The 18,181-nt window shown below is 40.7% G+C and overlaps 1 protein-coding gene across 4 annotated transcripts in view; it reads left to right on the forward strand.

The window, feature by feature from the left end:
- cfap92 (cilia and flagella associated protein 92 (putative)) overlaps positions 1–18,181 on the forward strand; it is a 92,558-nt gene that overhangs the window by 31,439 nt on the left and 42,938 nt on the right. For 3 of the 4 annotated variants that reach the window (XM_087994262.1, XM_087994261.1, XM_087994260.1), the window contains 2 exons: positions 3,249–3,352; positions 15,451–15,591. In XM_087994262.1, the coding sequence (XP_087850388.1) occupies positions 3,249–3,352; positions 15,451–15,591 (245 nt within the window). The remainder of the gene's footprint in view (positions 1–3,248; positions 3,353–15,450; positions 15,592–18,181) is intronic. The other variant, XM_087994263.1, reaches the window with a different exon arrangement.

An 18,181-nucleotide genomic window follows, 5' to 3' on the forward strand; every position in this document is an offset into this window, starting at 1 on the left:
GTGGTTCTGTTCGCCGAGCTGGAAGTTTTTGTTGCAAACGTTTCGTCCCCTGGCTAGGCGACATCATCAGTGCTTGGGAGCCTCCTACGAAGCGCTTCTTTGATGTTTCCTCCGGTGTTTATAGTGGTCTGTCCCTGCCGCTTCCGGTTGTCCGTTTCAGCTGTCCGCTGTAGTGGTTGGTATATTGGGTCCAGGTTGATGTGTTTGTTGATGGAGTTTGTGGATGAATGCCATGCCTCTAGGAATTCCCTGGCTGTTCTCTGTCTGGCTTGCCCTATGATAGTAGTGTTGTCCCAGTCGAATTCATGTTGCTTGTTGTCTGCGTGTGTGGCTACTAAGGATAGCTGGTCGTGTCGTTTCGTGGCTAGTTGATGTTCATGTATGCGGATTGTTAGCTGTCTTCCTGTTTGTCCTATATAGTGTTTTGTGCAGTCCTTGCATGGTATTTTGTACACTACATTAGTTTTGCTCATGTTGGGTATCGGGTCCTTCGTTCTGGTGAGTTGTTGTCTGAGCGTGACTGTTGGTTTGTGTGCCATTATGAGTCCTAGGGGTCGCAGTAGTCTGGCTGTCACTTCTGAGATGCTCCTGATGTATGGTAGTGTGGCTAGTCCTTTTGGTTGTGGTATGTCCTCGTTCCATGGTCTTTCTCTTAGGCATCTGTTGATGAAGTTGCGCGGGTATCCGTTTTTGGCGAATACCTTGTATAGGTACACACACGCAGACAACAAGCAACATGAATTCGACTGGGACAACACTACTATCATAGGGCAAGCCAGACAGAGAACAGCCAGGGAATTCCTAGAGGCATTGCATTCATCCACAAACTCCATCAACAAACACCTCGACCTGGACCCAATATACCAACCACTACAGCGGACAGCTGAAACTGACAACCGGAAGCGGCAGGGACAGACCACTATAAACACCGGAGGAAACATCAAAGAAGCGCTTCGCAGGAGGCTCCCAAGCACTGATGATGTCGCCTAGCCAGGGGAAGAAATGCTTGCAACAAAAACTTCCAGCTCGGCGAACAGAACCACAACAACGAGCACCCGAGCTACAAATCTTCGCACAAACTATGTCAAAGTTAGCTTTATGTGATGCTTGGAGGTGTATGCAGAAAAAAATTCTCAGCCTCAATGATTCAAATGATGATTTGAAAAGGCCATTTCACTGAATATGCCTCAGCACCAAAAATCATCATATCCCTTAGATGTCTGGGAAGCACTTAATGTTTGAGATTAATGTTTTGCTGAATTACAAATATGTACTGATGGTGTGGAGCCTCCGTTGCTGGCTGAATGTATTGGAAATTCGTAGGTGTGTTGTCAAATGCTTATTGCCATTCTGCTAGAGCACTGCCAAAATTATGAATGGAGCTTACTGTAATGGCCAAGCAGTTTCAGAATCAATATGTTAAAGAATTTGCTAAAGACAACCCAGAATTTTTTTTAAAAAGTATGAGTTGATAGAACTCATTTCTTAATGCTTTGTGTTATAGCCCAGAACTTCCAGTAATACCAGCGAGATTTTCTCTGAAGGCTTTTATACAAGAATGTAAGAATATGAGAGCCTGCGTTGACCTTGCAGCCTTGTTTGCCATTCTAGATCGTGGTTGATCATCCACCTGTAGCATTTATTTCTACCTGTAGTATGGAGACCCACCACATTGAATTTTGCCCCTAACTTTCCTCCTTGCTCCCAAGTGCTAACATTACACTTAATGGTCTTGTGCACTCCCCTCTGTGGAGGGCACAACGATGGTCATGCCTATCAATCTCTCTCCAGGAGCCTAATATGCCTCCGATACTATTTCATATTCCACCCTTAAAGCTTGATTATTCTTCCCTAACCATCCTTGTCTCTTCAACGTGTGGCTCTGCTCCGCACCCACCACCTTTTGGCAATAAGCCTCCCTTTGCATCTAGAGTCTACCTTGCTCCCTCCTTTAGTGATCAATGCATGAAAATCCAGGATCGCGTTTGTCCCAGACCTCTGACTGACTTCAACAAACCGACTCTAAACATATTGACCAGACCCTCAGTCTGTTATTGCAGCTTCCTGACTGATGATTCCCCTAGTTGCTTGTGATGGCCCTAAAGAACTGATTGTTGGCAATTCCCTGGATTGTAGTTGGACGTAGCCTCTGGCCCATATCGAGAAATTAGCTTGGCCAAGCCCTTGGTCTATGTGCATACTGTGCTTGTGATTTATGGTCTGAGATCTACTTTCTGACATGGCCATTAATTTGCATAGTGTGTTTGCTACTCAGGCAGTCGGAACATGCCGTAGGTTTTAGATTGATATTACATTATATTGTACACTGTGTTCTATTTTTCCTGTCCATTACTTGAGCAGTCCCTTTCATTTACGTATTCTGGGACCTGCCCTATGTTTTGGTTAGGCATCGTGCATGACCAGAAGTTGCATGTATCAGTATGGCATCTGTTGACCATCCCATGGAGCATGCCACAAAATTCAAAGCTCCAATGCCAACTGTAAATTCTGCCAAAAAGCTAAATAATATTGTTTGTGCCTTTACAAATACTTAAAGTAATTGTTCAGAATATTTGCAGGAATTGTGCCAGGACTTTTATGTAGACCATCTGAAATAACTTATGATCAGCTTCTCGCTTAACTCGTGATGTCAGGAGCTGTGATGTGTTTCATGGTGGTCTTCACATTAATTTAGTGGTCCATTCCTTCTGAACTCATTTTTGCCACTGTGGCAGTTTGATGTTCTGTCGTCCAGCTTTCAGGAAGCAGATGACAGTGTATTTTGTTTTATGCTAAGCATAAGTAGGAAGGCAAGTGTGCCTGTGTTAAGCAACGACATGGTTAAGGTCCAGTTGTATAGTTTCTCCTATTACTCAGCAGAGGACAGACATTTAATATGTAATATCTACTGTTTGAGATTTGTCGCAACATTGCCACAGATTATATAAGACTGGGTGTTATAGAAGCTGTCTGAATTAGTAATAGGCTATACTTTTTCAAAAGACCTCTTTAAAATGTCCCAATTAATCCCAGCCCTGATATTCTGGTTTCAAAAGAAGCCTTTTTTGATATTTAGCTTAACTGTCTGACACAAATTTGTTTCTAATGTCCAATATAATGTTCAATAGTTAATTGAAGCATCATGGCAGTGTGCAATAAATATTCAACAAAGTAGTTCATCTCCAATAAATAAACCTATATTGAATTTTAGTAACTTCATACAGTTTGTCATGTGATTGCTTATTTAGTGAGGAAGAACCATGTGCACACCTCAGACAAAATAAAGTAATGAAGAAAAAAAAGACTTTAACACCATCTGCAAAGGGAGTTTCTCTCAAAACAGAAACGGGAGGTAAGTGAAGGTAATATCATGTCATTTAAGTTAATTTGAAAGAAGACTCTGGGTAATTTTCATCTCGAACAGGGAGTGGATGGAAGATGAACAGGGTTATAGTGACCACTGCTGAGAGGAGTCAGCAAGGGAGAAATCTGCATTTCTGCATCCCTTCATAGTTTCAGGTAACCTGCTGATATAGAACAAGTTCCCCATATGCATCTTCGAACAGGTGTGGCGCTGGAAAAAGCACAGCAGGTCAGAAAACATCGAAATATCAGAATAAAGGGCTTATGCCTGAAATGTCCACCCCCCCCCGCCTGCTCCTCAGATGCTGCCTGACTTGCTGTGCTTTTTCCAGCACTACACTTTTCAACTCTAACACTCCAACACCTGCAGTCCTCTTGGCAAATAAGAGATGGAAAATGTTTGTTGTCATAGGTCTTAACAAGTAAAAGAAGGGTTGTTTGTGACTAAACCAGAAAAAAAGTGCCGTGGATCTGAAGGGAACATTCTGTGTTCAGCATGCTTTCCAAGATGACTGCAAGATTTTCAGATACAGCCTGGGAGATTCTGTGAACTTGCACAAGAAAGTTGAATCTCTTTCAAGCAGATGGTTGGTGGACAGTATGGAAAATTAGTATGTATATGACATAAAAAGCAATTAGCAATTTGTCCAGGATCTGACTGCAGAGATGGAAAATATTTAATAACTTTACCAGGTTATTAAAACCTCCAAGGTAGAACTTCCTTACCTCCTGAACAACCCTGGAGAAGTCTCCCTTTGCCTTGACCCTTTCAAACCTCAATTCAGTTGCTTTCTGCTCTGATTTAGTGCTTCAAATGCCACTACTACCACCACAATGTCTTCTCCTTTTCCGGTCCACACAGTGCTTCTTCCTGTTATCATTTACACTATAGTAATTAGGTTCATGTATGTCAAAAACACTTGGCTAGGGCACTTTCATTCTCCTTGCGCAAGAATCTGACACCCTAAAGGGAGGTCAACAAACAGTATAGGAGGAGGCCCTGCCAAATATCAAGCATTCACTAAAAGACCACCATCAGCATAATTGCAAGACACAGTTTTCACCATTGAATTTAGGGAAACTGAAAGGACCTTTCCTTCATATTCTCTTCTGTTTAACACTTTGGGATCCATACAAAATGCAACAGTCTGGTAATACATTGACTTGCTATTGCTTTTCCTTGTAGCACTATAATCACAGTATCCCTACAGCGTAGAAGCAGGACATTAAGTCCATACTGATTCTCCAAAGAGCATGCCCCCCCTCCCCCCCCCCCCCCCTCCCCCCTCCCCCCAGCCCCCAACACCCAGACTCACCATGCTACGCTTTCCCTCTAACCCTGCATTCCCCATTGCTAATCCACCTAGCCTGCACATCCCTGGAGATTATGGGAAATTAACCATGGCCAATCCATCTAACTTGCACATCTTAGAATAGCTTAAGGAATATTCAAACAAGCACTAGGGTCTTGCACCAGGACGAGGAATACCTGGTGGGCATTTCTGTAAGTCAGTAGAAGCTGGGTTTTCAAATGTACAATTGACCCGCACTCATTCAAAGTGATGCAAGCACCATGCAAATATTACGCAACCTGCAGTTTATGATAGTAGCATGGAGCCCAATAGTGATTGTACCACTGAGTGTTACTGCATGCCTTGGTTGGGGTTCCAGGGGGGTTTTGTGAAGGCTAGTACCAGTTAATGCTGTTCAGCACTATTTAAAAACATACAGCACCTATTCTGATGATGATAAACATAGTAAATATGGATAGTCAAGTTCCAACGTCTGATTTATTTTAATTGTTTATGGGGTGTGGGCTTTTCAAGCTAGGTGAGTATTTACTGCCCTTCCCTAATTACCTTGGAGAAGGTGGGGATGAGGTGCCTCCTTGAACCACTGCAGTCCTTGAATGTAAGGATACTGGCAATGTTGTAACAAAGGGATTTCCAGGATATAGACCCAGTAACAATGTGTGAATGGCAATATAGTTCTACATCAGAATGGCATTTGACTTGAAGAGAATCTTGCAAATGGTGATGTTCCTATGCATCTGCTTCTCCTTGTCCTTCTAGGTTGTACGGGTCTTGGTTTTGGAATTTTAATATGAGACCTTTGTGGACTAAAGTGATTTTTAAAGAGGACAAATACAACATTCTTGTAAATTTGCTTTGTACTCTCTCCTGAGCAATTGTGTTCTTGTAATTGTACACATAATTCCAGCTGTGGCCTAACCATTGTTTTATCAGTTTCAATGTTACATCCCTGATTTTATATTTTGTGTTTCATCCAATAAAGGAAGCATTCCATAAACTTTGTTTAACTACCTGTCCTGCTATCTTCAGGGCTTTTGGGCACACACTCAACGGTCCCTCACTACCTCTACCCATCTCAACATCCTCCTGTTTATTATGTATTCCATAGCTTTGTTTGTCCTCCCAAATGCATTTCCAAACACTTCTCTGGATTAAATTCCATTCGCCATTTTTCCATCTCCTCAACCAAGCCATTGATGTCATTCTGGAGTTGACAGCTATTCTCTTCACTAGCAACTACATCACCAATTTTTGTGTAATGTGTATGTTTCCCAGTTGAGTCTCCCACATTTAAGTCAAAATTATTAATATACACAACAAACAGCACAAGACCCAACACTGACCCCTACTGAATGCCATCAGAAATTCCTTTTCATGCACAAATAAATTCACCACCAAATACCCTTCTTGTCCTGTCACTAGCCCAACTTCCAACATTCCTATATTCCATGGACTTTTATTTTTCTGACCCATTTGCCATGTGGGATCTTGCCAAATGCCTTACTAAAACCTTTTGCAACATCCCCTGCACTTCTCTCATCATTCCTCTTTGCTAATTCCTCAAAAACTTCAATTAGATTAGTAAGGACCTACTTTCCCTTAACAAAACCGTACTGACTATCCCTCATGAATTCAGGCCTAAGTCTCTATCAGTATTGATTCCAATGATTTACTCATTACTGAAGACAGACTGACCAGCCTATAATTGTGTGGCTTTTCCCTTGCACCCTTTGTAGAGAATATTCGAAAGTTTGCAGATTCTTCATTCTTCCCACAGATACTGCCAGACCTGCTGAGTTTTTCCAGCAATTTCTGGTTTTGATATAGGAGCAGAAATTATGCCAATTGTAATATCCAGTCTGCTCTGCCATTCAATCGTAGCTGATCAGTTTCTCGACCTCATTCTCCCACTTTCTCCCCATAACCTTTGATCCCATTGGCAATCAAGAACCTATAATTGTCTTGAATGTACTCAATGACTTGGCATCCACAGCCTTCTGTGGCAATAACTTTTATAGATTCACCACACTCTGGCTGAAGAAGTTTCTCCTCGTCTTTGTTCTAAAGGATCTTGCCTTTACTCAAATGCTGTGCCCACGGATCTTAGTCTCTCCTGTTAATGGAAACCCCTTCCCAATGTCCGCTGTGTCCAGGCCATTTGGTATTCTATAAGTTTCAATTAGATCCTCCTTCATGCTTCTAAATTCCATTGAGGATAGACCCAGAGTCCTCAAACATTCCTCACGTGTTAAACCTTTCAATTCTGGGATTTTTATCAAATCTTCTCTGGATCTGTCCCAGGGCCACGACCTCCTTCCAGAGATATGGGACCCAAAATTGTTCACAATACTCTAAATGTGGTCTGACCAGAGCCTTATAAAACCTCAGAAGTACATCCCTGCTTTTATATTCTAGTCTTCTCGAAATAAATGCCAACATTATATTTTTCTTCCTAACTACTGACTCAACCTGCAAGTTTACCTTAAGAGAATCCTGGACTAGGGCTCCTAACTCCCTTTGCACTTCAGAAATCTGAATTTTCTCCCCGTTTAGAAAATAGTCTATGCCTTTATTCTTCCTGCCAAAGTGCATGACCTGCCAAAGTGAATGACCACATCATATTCCATCTGCCATTTGTTTTTTGCTCACTCTCCTTACCTATCTAAATCTTTCTGCAGCCTCCCTGCCTCCTCAATACTACCTGTCACTCCACCAGTCTTTGTATCATCTGCAAACTTAGCCAGAATGTCTTCAATTCCTTCATCTAGATCAGTAATTCATAAAATGAAAAGTTGTGGTCCCAACATTGACTCTGCAGAACACCACTAGTCACCAGCTGCCATCCTGAGAAGGGCTCTTTTATCCACACTGTCTGCTTTCTGCCAGACTGCCAATCCTCTATCCACACCACTCCCTTGCCTTTAACAACATGGGCCCTTATCTTACTCAGCAGCCTCCTTTGCAGCACACTCAGTTAAGCTGGAATTGAATGATTAGTGTCCTAATAGTGGGCGAAAGGAGACCGTCAGCATTATCTGGAAAAGTGAGTGGGGAAGTCACTGAGTGACACTCAGCACCATATTTCTTTCGTAAGCAGAGAGAAACAGAATGAGTTTGAAACATATCAAAAACAATCAAAAATCACAACAAGCACATTCATTGATTGTGGATCAGGGGGACAGAGGGCTCCCCTGAGTTAAGCAGTCAGCAGCACACAATTGTACAGTCTTAAAATCAAAACAGGTTCCTAGTATAGACTAAGTAGTGCTTAAGATATATGTTTAATATTCTTTAAACTAGAAGAAATAAGTGCTCTTTCTTTCTGTCAGCCAAAGGCTAACTTGGAACATTGGAGGTGATTTTATCTTTGCATCTAGTTTCTCAATTTTTCCAAAGTCAAATTACATCTCATATACCTGTAATTGGTGTTATTTGAGTTTTAAACACTGGTCTTGGATTTAATCATGTCGCTGAAAATTAACATGAAATCTTATCGTATTAAGATCATTCCCAAAGGGTTCTTTACAGTATACTTACTAATTGTTTCTATTGCAATATTTTTTCTAAAGTAGCCTGTACCCTGGTTGGTCACTCATAATGTTGCTCAGAAAATAATGGTCTCAAATGCATTCCATAAATTTGTTACAGTATTGTAGCTTACAAGACAAATTCAATTTCAGAAAGGACTTAGTGAGTACAGCAGATTACCATGGCACTGTTGAAAATGGCAAGTAAATGTAATAATTATCTATATTCCCCTGTAGCTGTTGGCCATGAATTCATCCATTTTAAAGTCAAGAAAGAAGTGAGTGACAGTTGTAATTCATGAAAAATCTCTATAGGCAACATGAAAAATATCTTAAAAATCTTTAATAGTTTCTATATAATGGCAACATAGTAACTGCTGAGTTCAAAGAGATATTAATCATCAAACATGCAAGCTTCTACAAAACAAATATATAAGACAAGATGAAAAAGGAATGTGTAGAGAGGAAAATAGCTTTCTTTTATTACTTTATTGTATTGGGATCTGAAAAGCTGAAACTCTGAGAAGAACATTTTGCACTACTTGGATAAAGAAATCCTTGTGGCATTTGGAAATTGGCCAGCAGCAATAAATGAACTGTGCTGTTTAACAATGCACACATCCTCACTTTTATGTCAAACATGCCACAGGCAATTGAAACATCTTGCTAAAAGAGAAAACTAGTTGTTGTAGAAACTTAACTAATTCCCTCAAGGAAAGATTCTATTAGAAAACAACATGATCTCAACAAATGCAAAAATACTAACTGGAAGCCAATGAGAGATGATGTTGATCATAGCCTTGCCAATTCTCAACACAAAATCGTTCCATATTACTATTTTTGTGCCTTGACTTTAGTTGAAACACTGGTTTCATTTTTTTTGACTGACAGATTTGCACTTTGACATATGATAGTTTATCAAACTAAAATCTAACAGATGTTAAAATAATCACCTTAGTGAGTTTAGGGTACAGAGATTTGCTTTGTTTCCCAAAGCTCTCACTATTTCCAGTTTGTTACCTTTACCAATCTCCACATTTCACAAGTAAGCAAATTAAGTACAATTAAGAAAAGGACCAACTACAAGTATAAAGCTAATTTTAGTTCCTAGGATTGACAAAACAACTTATACGGGGTCTCTACACTGCTAGAATGTCCCAAGGGAAATTACTGGGGTGTTATAAAACACATTATTACACCATGCTACAAAAGGAGATATTAAGTAAAGCTTAATTTGCTCCTGTTTAGTCAAAGAGGTAGGTTTTAAGGTGTATCTTAAAGAAAGAAAATCAAGATCGAGAGCTAGTGAGTTCTAGGGAGGGAATTTTAGAGCTTAAGTTCCTTGCAACTAAAGGACACAAAGGTTTAGTATCAGAATTAGAGAGTGCAGAGTCCTTGGGGTTATGGAGTTGCAGGAAATTTAATAATTAGAGAAAGATTAGTATGAGCAGATTTTAAACAAGGATGTGAATTTTAAAGTTAAGCTGTCCCTTTCAGGGAATCACAGTAAGTCAGCAAGCAACAGGATGAACATGACTTGGTGGAAGTTAAGATATGAGCAGCAGAGTTTTGGACAACCTCAAGTTTATGGAGGGTAGAGTGTGGAAGAGCAGCCAGGATTGCCTTGAAATGGTCCATACTGAAAGTAACAAAGACATCAGTGAAGGTTACGGCAGGAGTAAAATCAGGTGAGGAGGTGGAAATAGACAGTCTTAGTGATATAGTGAATCATCTCAGTGATCAGAAACACATTTCGGGGACCAAGTTTGTGAACAGATTGGTTCCACATGAATAAAGTGCAGAATAGTTATGAATACATACCTCGAATATTGTTCAAAATAGATACATTTGTTGAAGCTTTTCATCTGGCATTCATCAGAATATTCATAAGTTTTCTTTAAATTTAAAGAGGGCAGGTTGATGCTGGTTGGTCAAAACAGTATCCTGAGAAATGGCCCTATTTTCATAAACTGAAATGGGTGCAGTTGTGTATTTGTTAATTCTGTCTATAATAAATAGGGTCCTGTGTTATTATATAGCTTCCAGTATGTGAAAGTGTGCCACACCGTGTTAACGTGCCTGATTTAAAATTAAACAAAGCTCGGCAGTTAATTGTCAGTCATCATCTAGTTGGTGCATTCCATATGGCAATCCCTCTGTCAATTAGAGCCCATTTCCAATGAGTCAGCTGTCTTTTCACATTCAGGATAAAATGTTGTTCTCCTTTCCATTGTTGTTATTACGAGCATCTTGATGAGTGCAAGTTGGAAATCTTCAAGAAAAATGCCCTTTTTCATCAAAACTGGAAAGTATTGAATTTATTCCCATCACGTGAAGTCTGCTTCAAATCATAAAGACTTATGGCACAGAAATAGGATTGGTCCTCATAGTCTTGCTGTTTTCCTCTTTTAAAAAATATATCTAATTCACTTTTGAAAATTGAATCTGATACCTTGTTGATTTGTGGAGTCAGTCTTCTGTTTTTACTTATATTACTATTTGACAGTGTAGAAATTCAGGGGTATGCATTTGGTTTGAAATTTATATTCATGTGAAACCCGAACCCAAGCTCTAAAATTTGGAAAGTTGCACGTCTTTCTTGATGCTCAAAGTTGGAGAGCCGGACCCATTCAGAGTTCTTCCTTTAGTTCTTGCAAGTATCAATTATACTTAGCTTGACCGGTTAAAGATTTAGGCAATTTAAATGAAAGAAACTGTAAAGATTAAAGGAAACAGTAGCTGCATTTTAAGTGAATAGAACAAAGGATTATTTTGGAATTGACCATGACCATTAGAACAATTGGAATGCTGAGTTTATATGTTACTGCCTGTAACACACTTCCAGAAATCTATTTTTAAAATACACTTTCAAATTTCTTATCTTTAAATAATCATTACCATCCTAGTTCTGTCTTTGTATACTACCACAAAGTGGTTGTGTTTCATTCCGTATCTCACAATTTTCTCTATCACTTTTCTTATCACCTGATAATGTGGAAAATTTGTCCAGAAATGGTCTGTCCACGAAGGGCAGGATAAATCCAACTTGGATTAGCAACCCATTAGCCTACTCTTAATCATCAGTAAAATGATGGATGAACTCATCAGTTGTGCTATCAAGCAGCATGTGATAAGCTGTAAAATGTTCACAGAGGATCGGTTTGGGTTCCATCAGGGCCATAAACTCCAGGCTAAAATAACTGAACTTCAAAAGGGAGATGAAAGCAACTGTCCTTGACATCAAAGCAGCATTGGACAGTGTGTGGCATCAAGGAAATTTAGCAAAACTGGAATCAAAGGAAATCTGGTTTGGGGGGTGTGGGGGTTGCAGTGGGGTGGGGTAACCTGTCTAATGGCTGGAAGTGAAAAGAAAGATGGTTGTGGTTGGAAGGCAGTCAATTCAGAAGCAGGACATTGCTGCAGGAGTTCCTCAGTATGGTATCCTTGGCCCAAAGATCCTCAAATGGAAAAGCATGTCTTGGATTTTTCTGAGGAGCATTGCAGATGGAGGCTGTCCCTGGCCTATGCAGTCACACTGTGACAGTGCTCTCAATATCATCACCATCCTTAACATTTTCCCCTTTCAGGTTCACAAGCATTAGGGACATTGCCCAGATCCTTCAATCTAGGAATTGCAGTTGCATCATACAGGACATCTCTCATGGATGTGCATCTCTGCAATTTGAAGCAGCAGTCAGCCTATATTGTGTTGACACCATCATAAATTGCACTCAAGCAGCTAACAGGACTACAGAGGATCAGGCAACAGCATATGTGAACAGGAAAGTTTTCCATGTCACCAACGTTCAAATGGTGTGGGATCATCATTGAAGGATACTGTGATTCAGCACCAGTTTCACAGTCATTCTGGGATACTCATTCACCCAGGAACATCAGAGGATAACGAACAAGGGAGATCCCCACCAAACCTGATTGATAACACCTCTCCTCTACCATGCAAATGAATCACAGATACAGTGCAACACTTTTTTTCTCCCCTACTCTATAAAGTAAAGGGAACATAGAACATTACAGCGCAGTACAGGCCCTTCGGCCCTCGATGTTGCGCCGCCCTGTCATACTAATCTGAAGCCCATCCCACCTACACTCTTCTATATATGTCCATATGCCTGTCCAATGACGACTTAAATGCACTTAAACTTGGCGAATCTACTACTGCAGCAGGCAAAGCATTCCATACCCGTACTACTGAGTAAAGAAAATACCTCTGACATCTGTCTTATACCTATCTCTCCTCACTTTAAAGTTGTATCCCCTCGTGTTTGCCGTCCCCATACTTGGAAAAAAGGCTTTCCCTGTCCACCCTATCTAACCCTCTGATTATCTTGTATGTCTCTATTAAGTCACCTCTCAACCTTCTTCTCTGTAACGAGAACAGCCTCAAGGCCCTCAGCCTTTCCTCATAAGACATTTCTTCCATACAAGGCAACATCCTAGTACCCGTTCCAAAGCTTCCACATCCTTCTTATAATGCGGTGACCAGAACTGTACACAATACTCCAAGTGTGGCCGTACCAGAACTTTGTACAGCTGCAGCATAACCTCCTGGTTCCAGAACTCAATCCCTCTATTAATAAAGGCCAAAACACTGTATGCCTTCTTAACAACTCTGTCAATCTGGGTGGCAACTTTCAGGGATCTGTGTACATGGACACAGAGATCTGTCTGCTCATCTGCACTCCCAAGAATCTTACCATTAGCCCAGTACTTTGTATTCCGATTACTCCGTCCAAAGTGTATCACCTCACATTTGTCCACATTAAACTCCAATTGCCACCTCTCTGCCCAGCTCTGCATCCTATCTATGTCTGTCTGCAACCTACTACATCCTTCATCATTATCCACAACTCCACCGATCTTAAGTGTCGTCCGCAAATTTACTTACCCACCCTTCTAAGCCCTCATCCAGGTCATTTATAAAAATGATGAACAGCAGTGGACCCAACACCGACCCTTGCGGTATGCCGCTAGTAACTGGACACCAAGATGAACATGTTCCATCAACTACAACCCTCTGTTTTCTTTCAGCAAGCCAAATACTGATCCAAACTGCTATGTCTCCCACAATCCCATTCCTCCGCATTTTGTATAATAGCCTACTGTGGGGAACCTTATCGAATGCCTTGCTGAAATCTATATACACCACATCAACCGGTTTACTCTCATCTACCTGTTTGGTCACTTTGTCAAAAAACTCAATAAGATTCGTTAGGCACGACCTACCCTTCACAAAAACATGCTGACTGTCCCTGATCAGATTATTCTTTTCTAGATGGTTATAAATCCTATCTCTTATAACCTTTTCCACCACTTTACGAACAACTGAAGTGAGACTCACTGGTCTGTAATTACCAGGATTGTCTCTACTACCCTTTTTGAACAAGGGAACCACATTTGCTATCCTCCAGTCCTTGGGCACTATTCCTGTAGACAATGACGATTTGAAGATCAATGCCAAAGGCTTGGCAATCTCTTCCCTTGCTTCCCAGAGGATCCTAGGATAGATCCCATCCGGCCCAGGGGACTTGTCTGCAGTATTTCTAGTACCTCGTCCTTGTGAACCTCAATCTCTTCTAGTCTAGATGCAAATATCTCTGTATCTTCCTCGCCAACATTTTCATTTTCTATAGTGAACACTGTCGAAAAATATTTATTTAGTGCTTCCCCTATCTCCTCTGACTCCACACACAACTTCCTGCTATTATCCTTGATTGGCCCTAATTTAACACTCGTCATTCTTTTATTCCTGACATACCTATGGAAAGCCTTAGGGTTAACACTGATCCTATCCGCCAACAACTTCTCATGTCCCCTCCTGGCTCTTCTGAGCTCTCTTTTTAGGTCTTTCCTGACTTCCTTGTAACCCTCAAGTGTCTTAACTGAGTTTTCACATTTTGTCCTAACATAAGCCGCCTTCTTTTTCTTGACCAGGGATTCCACTTCCTTAGTAAAACACAGCTCACGCATTCTATATCTTCCTCCCTGCCTGACAGGTACATACATATCGAGGACACACAGGAGCTTTTCCTTGAATAAGCTCCACATTTTTAATGTGCTCATCCCCTGCAGTTTCCTTCCCCATTCTACGCTTCCTAAATCTTTCCTAACTGCATCGTAATTTCCCTTCCCCCAGGAGTATACCTATCCCTTTCCATCACTAAAGTAAACCTGACAGAATTGTGATTGCTGTCTCCAAAGTGCTCACCTACTTACAAATCTAACACCTGGCCAGGCTCATTACCCAGCACTAAATCTAAAGTGGCTTTGCCCCTTGTAGGCCTGTCTACATACTGTGTTAGGAAGCCCTCCTGCACACATGGACAAAAACTGACCCATCTATAGTACTCGTACTGTAGTGATCCCCGTCAATATTTGGATAGTTGAAGTCCCCCATGACAACTACCCTGCCTCGCTCACTTCTATCGAGAATCATCTTTGCTATCCTTTCCTCTACATCTCTGGGACTATTCGGAGGCCTATAGAAAACTCCCAGCATGGTGACTTCTCCTTTCCTGTTTCTAACTTCAGCCCATACTACCTCCGTTAACGAGTCCCCAAACATCCTTTCTACAACTGTAATATTGTCCCTGATCAATAATGCCACGCCTCCCGCTCTTTTACCACCTTTTCTGTTCTTACTGAAACATCTGAATCCCGGAACCTGCAACAGCCATTCCTGTCTCTGCTCTATCCATATCTCCGTAATGGCCACAACATCCAAGTCCCAGGTACCAACCCACGCTGCCAGTTCACCCACTTTATTTCGGATGCTCCTCGTGTTGAAATACACACACTTCAAACCAGGTTCTTGCTTGCCAGTGCCAGATACTTGATTTGGGAACTCCCTACTCTCATCCTCTTCTGTGCCTGTCCTACAATTTTGGTTCCCATTCCCCTGCTATATCCACCTTAATAGCTTTAGCAAATTTCCCACCCAGGATATTGGTACCCCTCTGGTTTAGATGAAGACCATCCTGCTTGTAGAGGTCCCACCTACCCCAGAAAGAGCTCCAATTACCTAAAAACCCAAACCCTCCCTCCAGCACCATCCCTGTAGCCACGTATTCAACTCCTTTCTCACCCTATTCCTCACCTCACTAGAATAGTTGACACTGAAAATATTTTTCTCTGTTGTTCCCTTTAATAAATGAGTAAGTTTTTTAAATTATTCTTAAGTAGTCTAGGAAAGGCATATCGTGATTCTAACTGAACCTAACCATGGCCAGATGTCATTGCAGCTGAATCAAAAACAAAGTCCAAAAGCAAGATTTTACATGAAGCACCCAAGAAGCCAAGTCAGAAAAAGAAAGTGCTGGAAAAATATATCTCAGGTGCAATAAAGCTGGATATGAGGCTGCTTCTTGCAGGTGAGTGACCACTGGTAATCATACAGTAATTATATAATAGAACAGATATGTTATTAAAATTCTAACTTCCCTGTAGCTTTAAAGCTTATGCAGTTGACAGTCTCCTTTGTTGTCTTCTGGTTTCTATCATTGCCTTATTTTGAAGGAGAACATTTTCTTCTAACTAACTAAAATTACTGTTTTTATTCATCATTTATTGTTTATTTTTCTCTGTAGGAATTGTGCATTATGTGGAATAGTTCTAGTATTTGTTTTTGGTGGATATTAGTTATGATTTTATGCTGAAGATGAGATAATTATTTCTATATTTTAACTTACTGGTTTTGAAAAATATGCAATGGAGAACTTTGGACCTGTATTATAATAACAATTATTACCATGTCTTATTTATTCATCCTCCTTGGAGCTGCCAAATTTTTTTTGGGGAAGTGCATTATTTTTGTTGAATGGCACTAATTTCAATTCTATTAATGTCAAAATGCTGCCTTTATGATCTGCTGGAGTTCTTCTCATTTGAACTGGAATAAAAATACAGATTTTTATCAAAAAGAATGCACGAGCATTATCCCACATCCTGTGACAAATTAGCAACACATGTTACACTTCCTAAATTCTTTAGCATTACTTTAAAGATTTAATTATGCTTATTTGGAGGCTGTGTTTACAGCTTGACTTTGATGTCTTCTGCGGGAGGTAAGGATGGAAAGTTTTAATAACTGCTTGCAGACTAGTACCAGACCTGGCCTGTCTCCTTGACAGCTTTCTTTTGATGTAGACATTTAGTAATTGCCACAGCCATTAACCTTGAGAAAACTTCTCTTGTGAAAGCAATGTTATATACCTAAAAGGAATCTGACTTATCTCAATGTGGTAACTATTTAACTGGCCTAAAATAACTAGAAAGTATGTCTAAGCAGGTATATATACAGGACTGAATTTTAATTCTGAGATGGGAACAGAATAAATTATGTATCGGGAGTAGCAGTAGCTGATTTAACAGCTAAAACTCATTAATAAACCGTTTGATGACTTTGGGGACATGTGGCTGATATGCTAATGTCTGCTTGGCTTTTAAAACTAGACAACATGAAATTATTACTGTGGACCCAGGACACTATTGCAGGTTCAAGGTAGGAATTCTAGGAAGAGTATCTCAGGTGACAGAAAGAAGTTTAGGTCACAGAGTCCCAATGCTTTATTGTGGAGAAACAGAGGAGAACTCCAGCAACTCCTGAACTACAATAGTGCCAGAAACCTATAAGTTTGACTTCACCGAGCTTTTTTTGTTCTGGCATGGCATCTGTTCCAATGAGTTTTCCTACTGCTGCTTCCTTGTTGGTTAAAATAGCAGATCATGCTGTGATGACATCATTGAAGCTCCTACATATTTGAAAAGTATCCCATCAGCTCAAGGAACGTGTCCTTTTCATCTATAGTTGACAATTAGAGCTAACCAGACCCAAGATGCACTCTTCATGATCACTTTTCCTAAAGTAGGAGAACACTTGGCATGTACACTGTTCGTGAGGTATTGACAAATAAATGTCATATTCTGATAGTACCTTTAATAACCTAACTTCCTTCCAATTTCATCCCCCCCCCCCCCCCCCACCCCCCTTCTTCCAAGGAACAAAGAAGTATTCTTTATAAGTAATTAATTGCATCTTAGCCAAAAAGGTTGGGGAGAGGGTATTAATTGGCAAACTCTGGGCAAATAGTCAAGTAGTTCGAAAAAAATATAGCATATAAAACATAATAATGTTTTAAGAAGACTTAAGAAGCTGTTCCTTTAGATTAGATTCCCTAAAGTATGGAAACAGGCCCTTGGGCCCAACAAGTCCACACCGACCCTCCGAAGAGTGACCCACCCATACCCATTCCCCTACCCTGTATTTACTTGAGTAATGCACTGTGGGCAATTTAGTATGGCCGATTCACTTGACCTGCATATCTTTGGATTGTGAGAGCAAAGCCACACATGACACAGGGAGACCATGCAAACTCCACGCAGCCAGTTCCCCGAGATGGGAATCAAACCCGGGTCTCTGGCACTGTGAGGCAGCAGTGCTAACCACTGAGCCACCCATGCTGCTCCTAAATTCAGGATTGGACTTGACACTATTAATTTTGAACTAGTGTGATTAATGCTCAGCAGAGCCGAGTAGAAATAATGAAGCAGATTTTCTGCTGGTCAGACAGTCATTATCCTAATATCCATGGGAATTAGAGTCATAGACATGTACACAGAAACACACCCTTCGGTCCAGCTCGTCCATACCAACCAGATATCCAAACCTAATTTAGTCCCATTTGCCAGCACTTGGCCCATATCCCTCCAAATCCTTTCTTTTCGTATACCTATCCGGATGACTTTTAAATGTTGTAATTGTGCCAGCCTGCATCACTATTTTGAGCAGCTCATTCTGTACACACAGTACCCTCTTCTGGGGTAGAAAAGATCATTTCAAATGGGGTGTGTTTCAGCTGAACTGGAAAGGAACCAGTATCATGGTGGGGATATTTCATCATTCTGTTTTGGGAGCCTATAAACTATTAGGGGGCATTCATAAGTATCAGTGAAAATAGGAAG

Source organism: Chiloscyllium plagiosum, unplaced genomic scaffold, assembly GCF_037043375.1.
Source record: "Chiloscyllium plagiosum isolate Xiang-an unplaced genomic scaffold, Cpla_swu_hap1 HiC_scaffold_14, whole genome shotgun sequence".
Taxonomy (NCBI): domain Eukaryota; kingdom Metazoa; phylum Chordata; class Chondrichthyes; order Orectolobiformes; family Hemiscylliidae; genus Chiloscyllium; species Chiloscyllium plagiosum.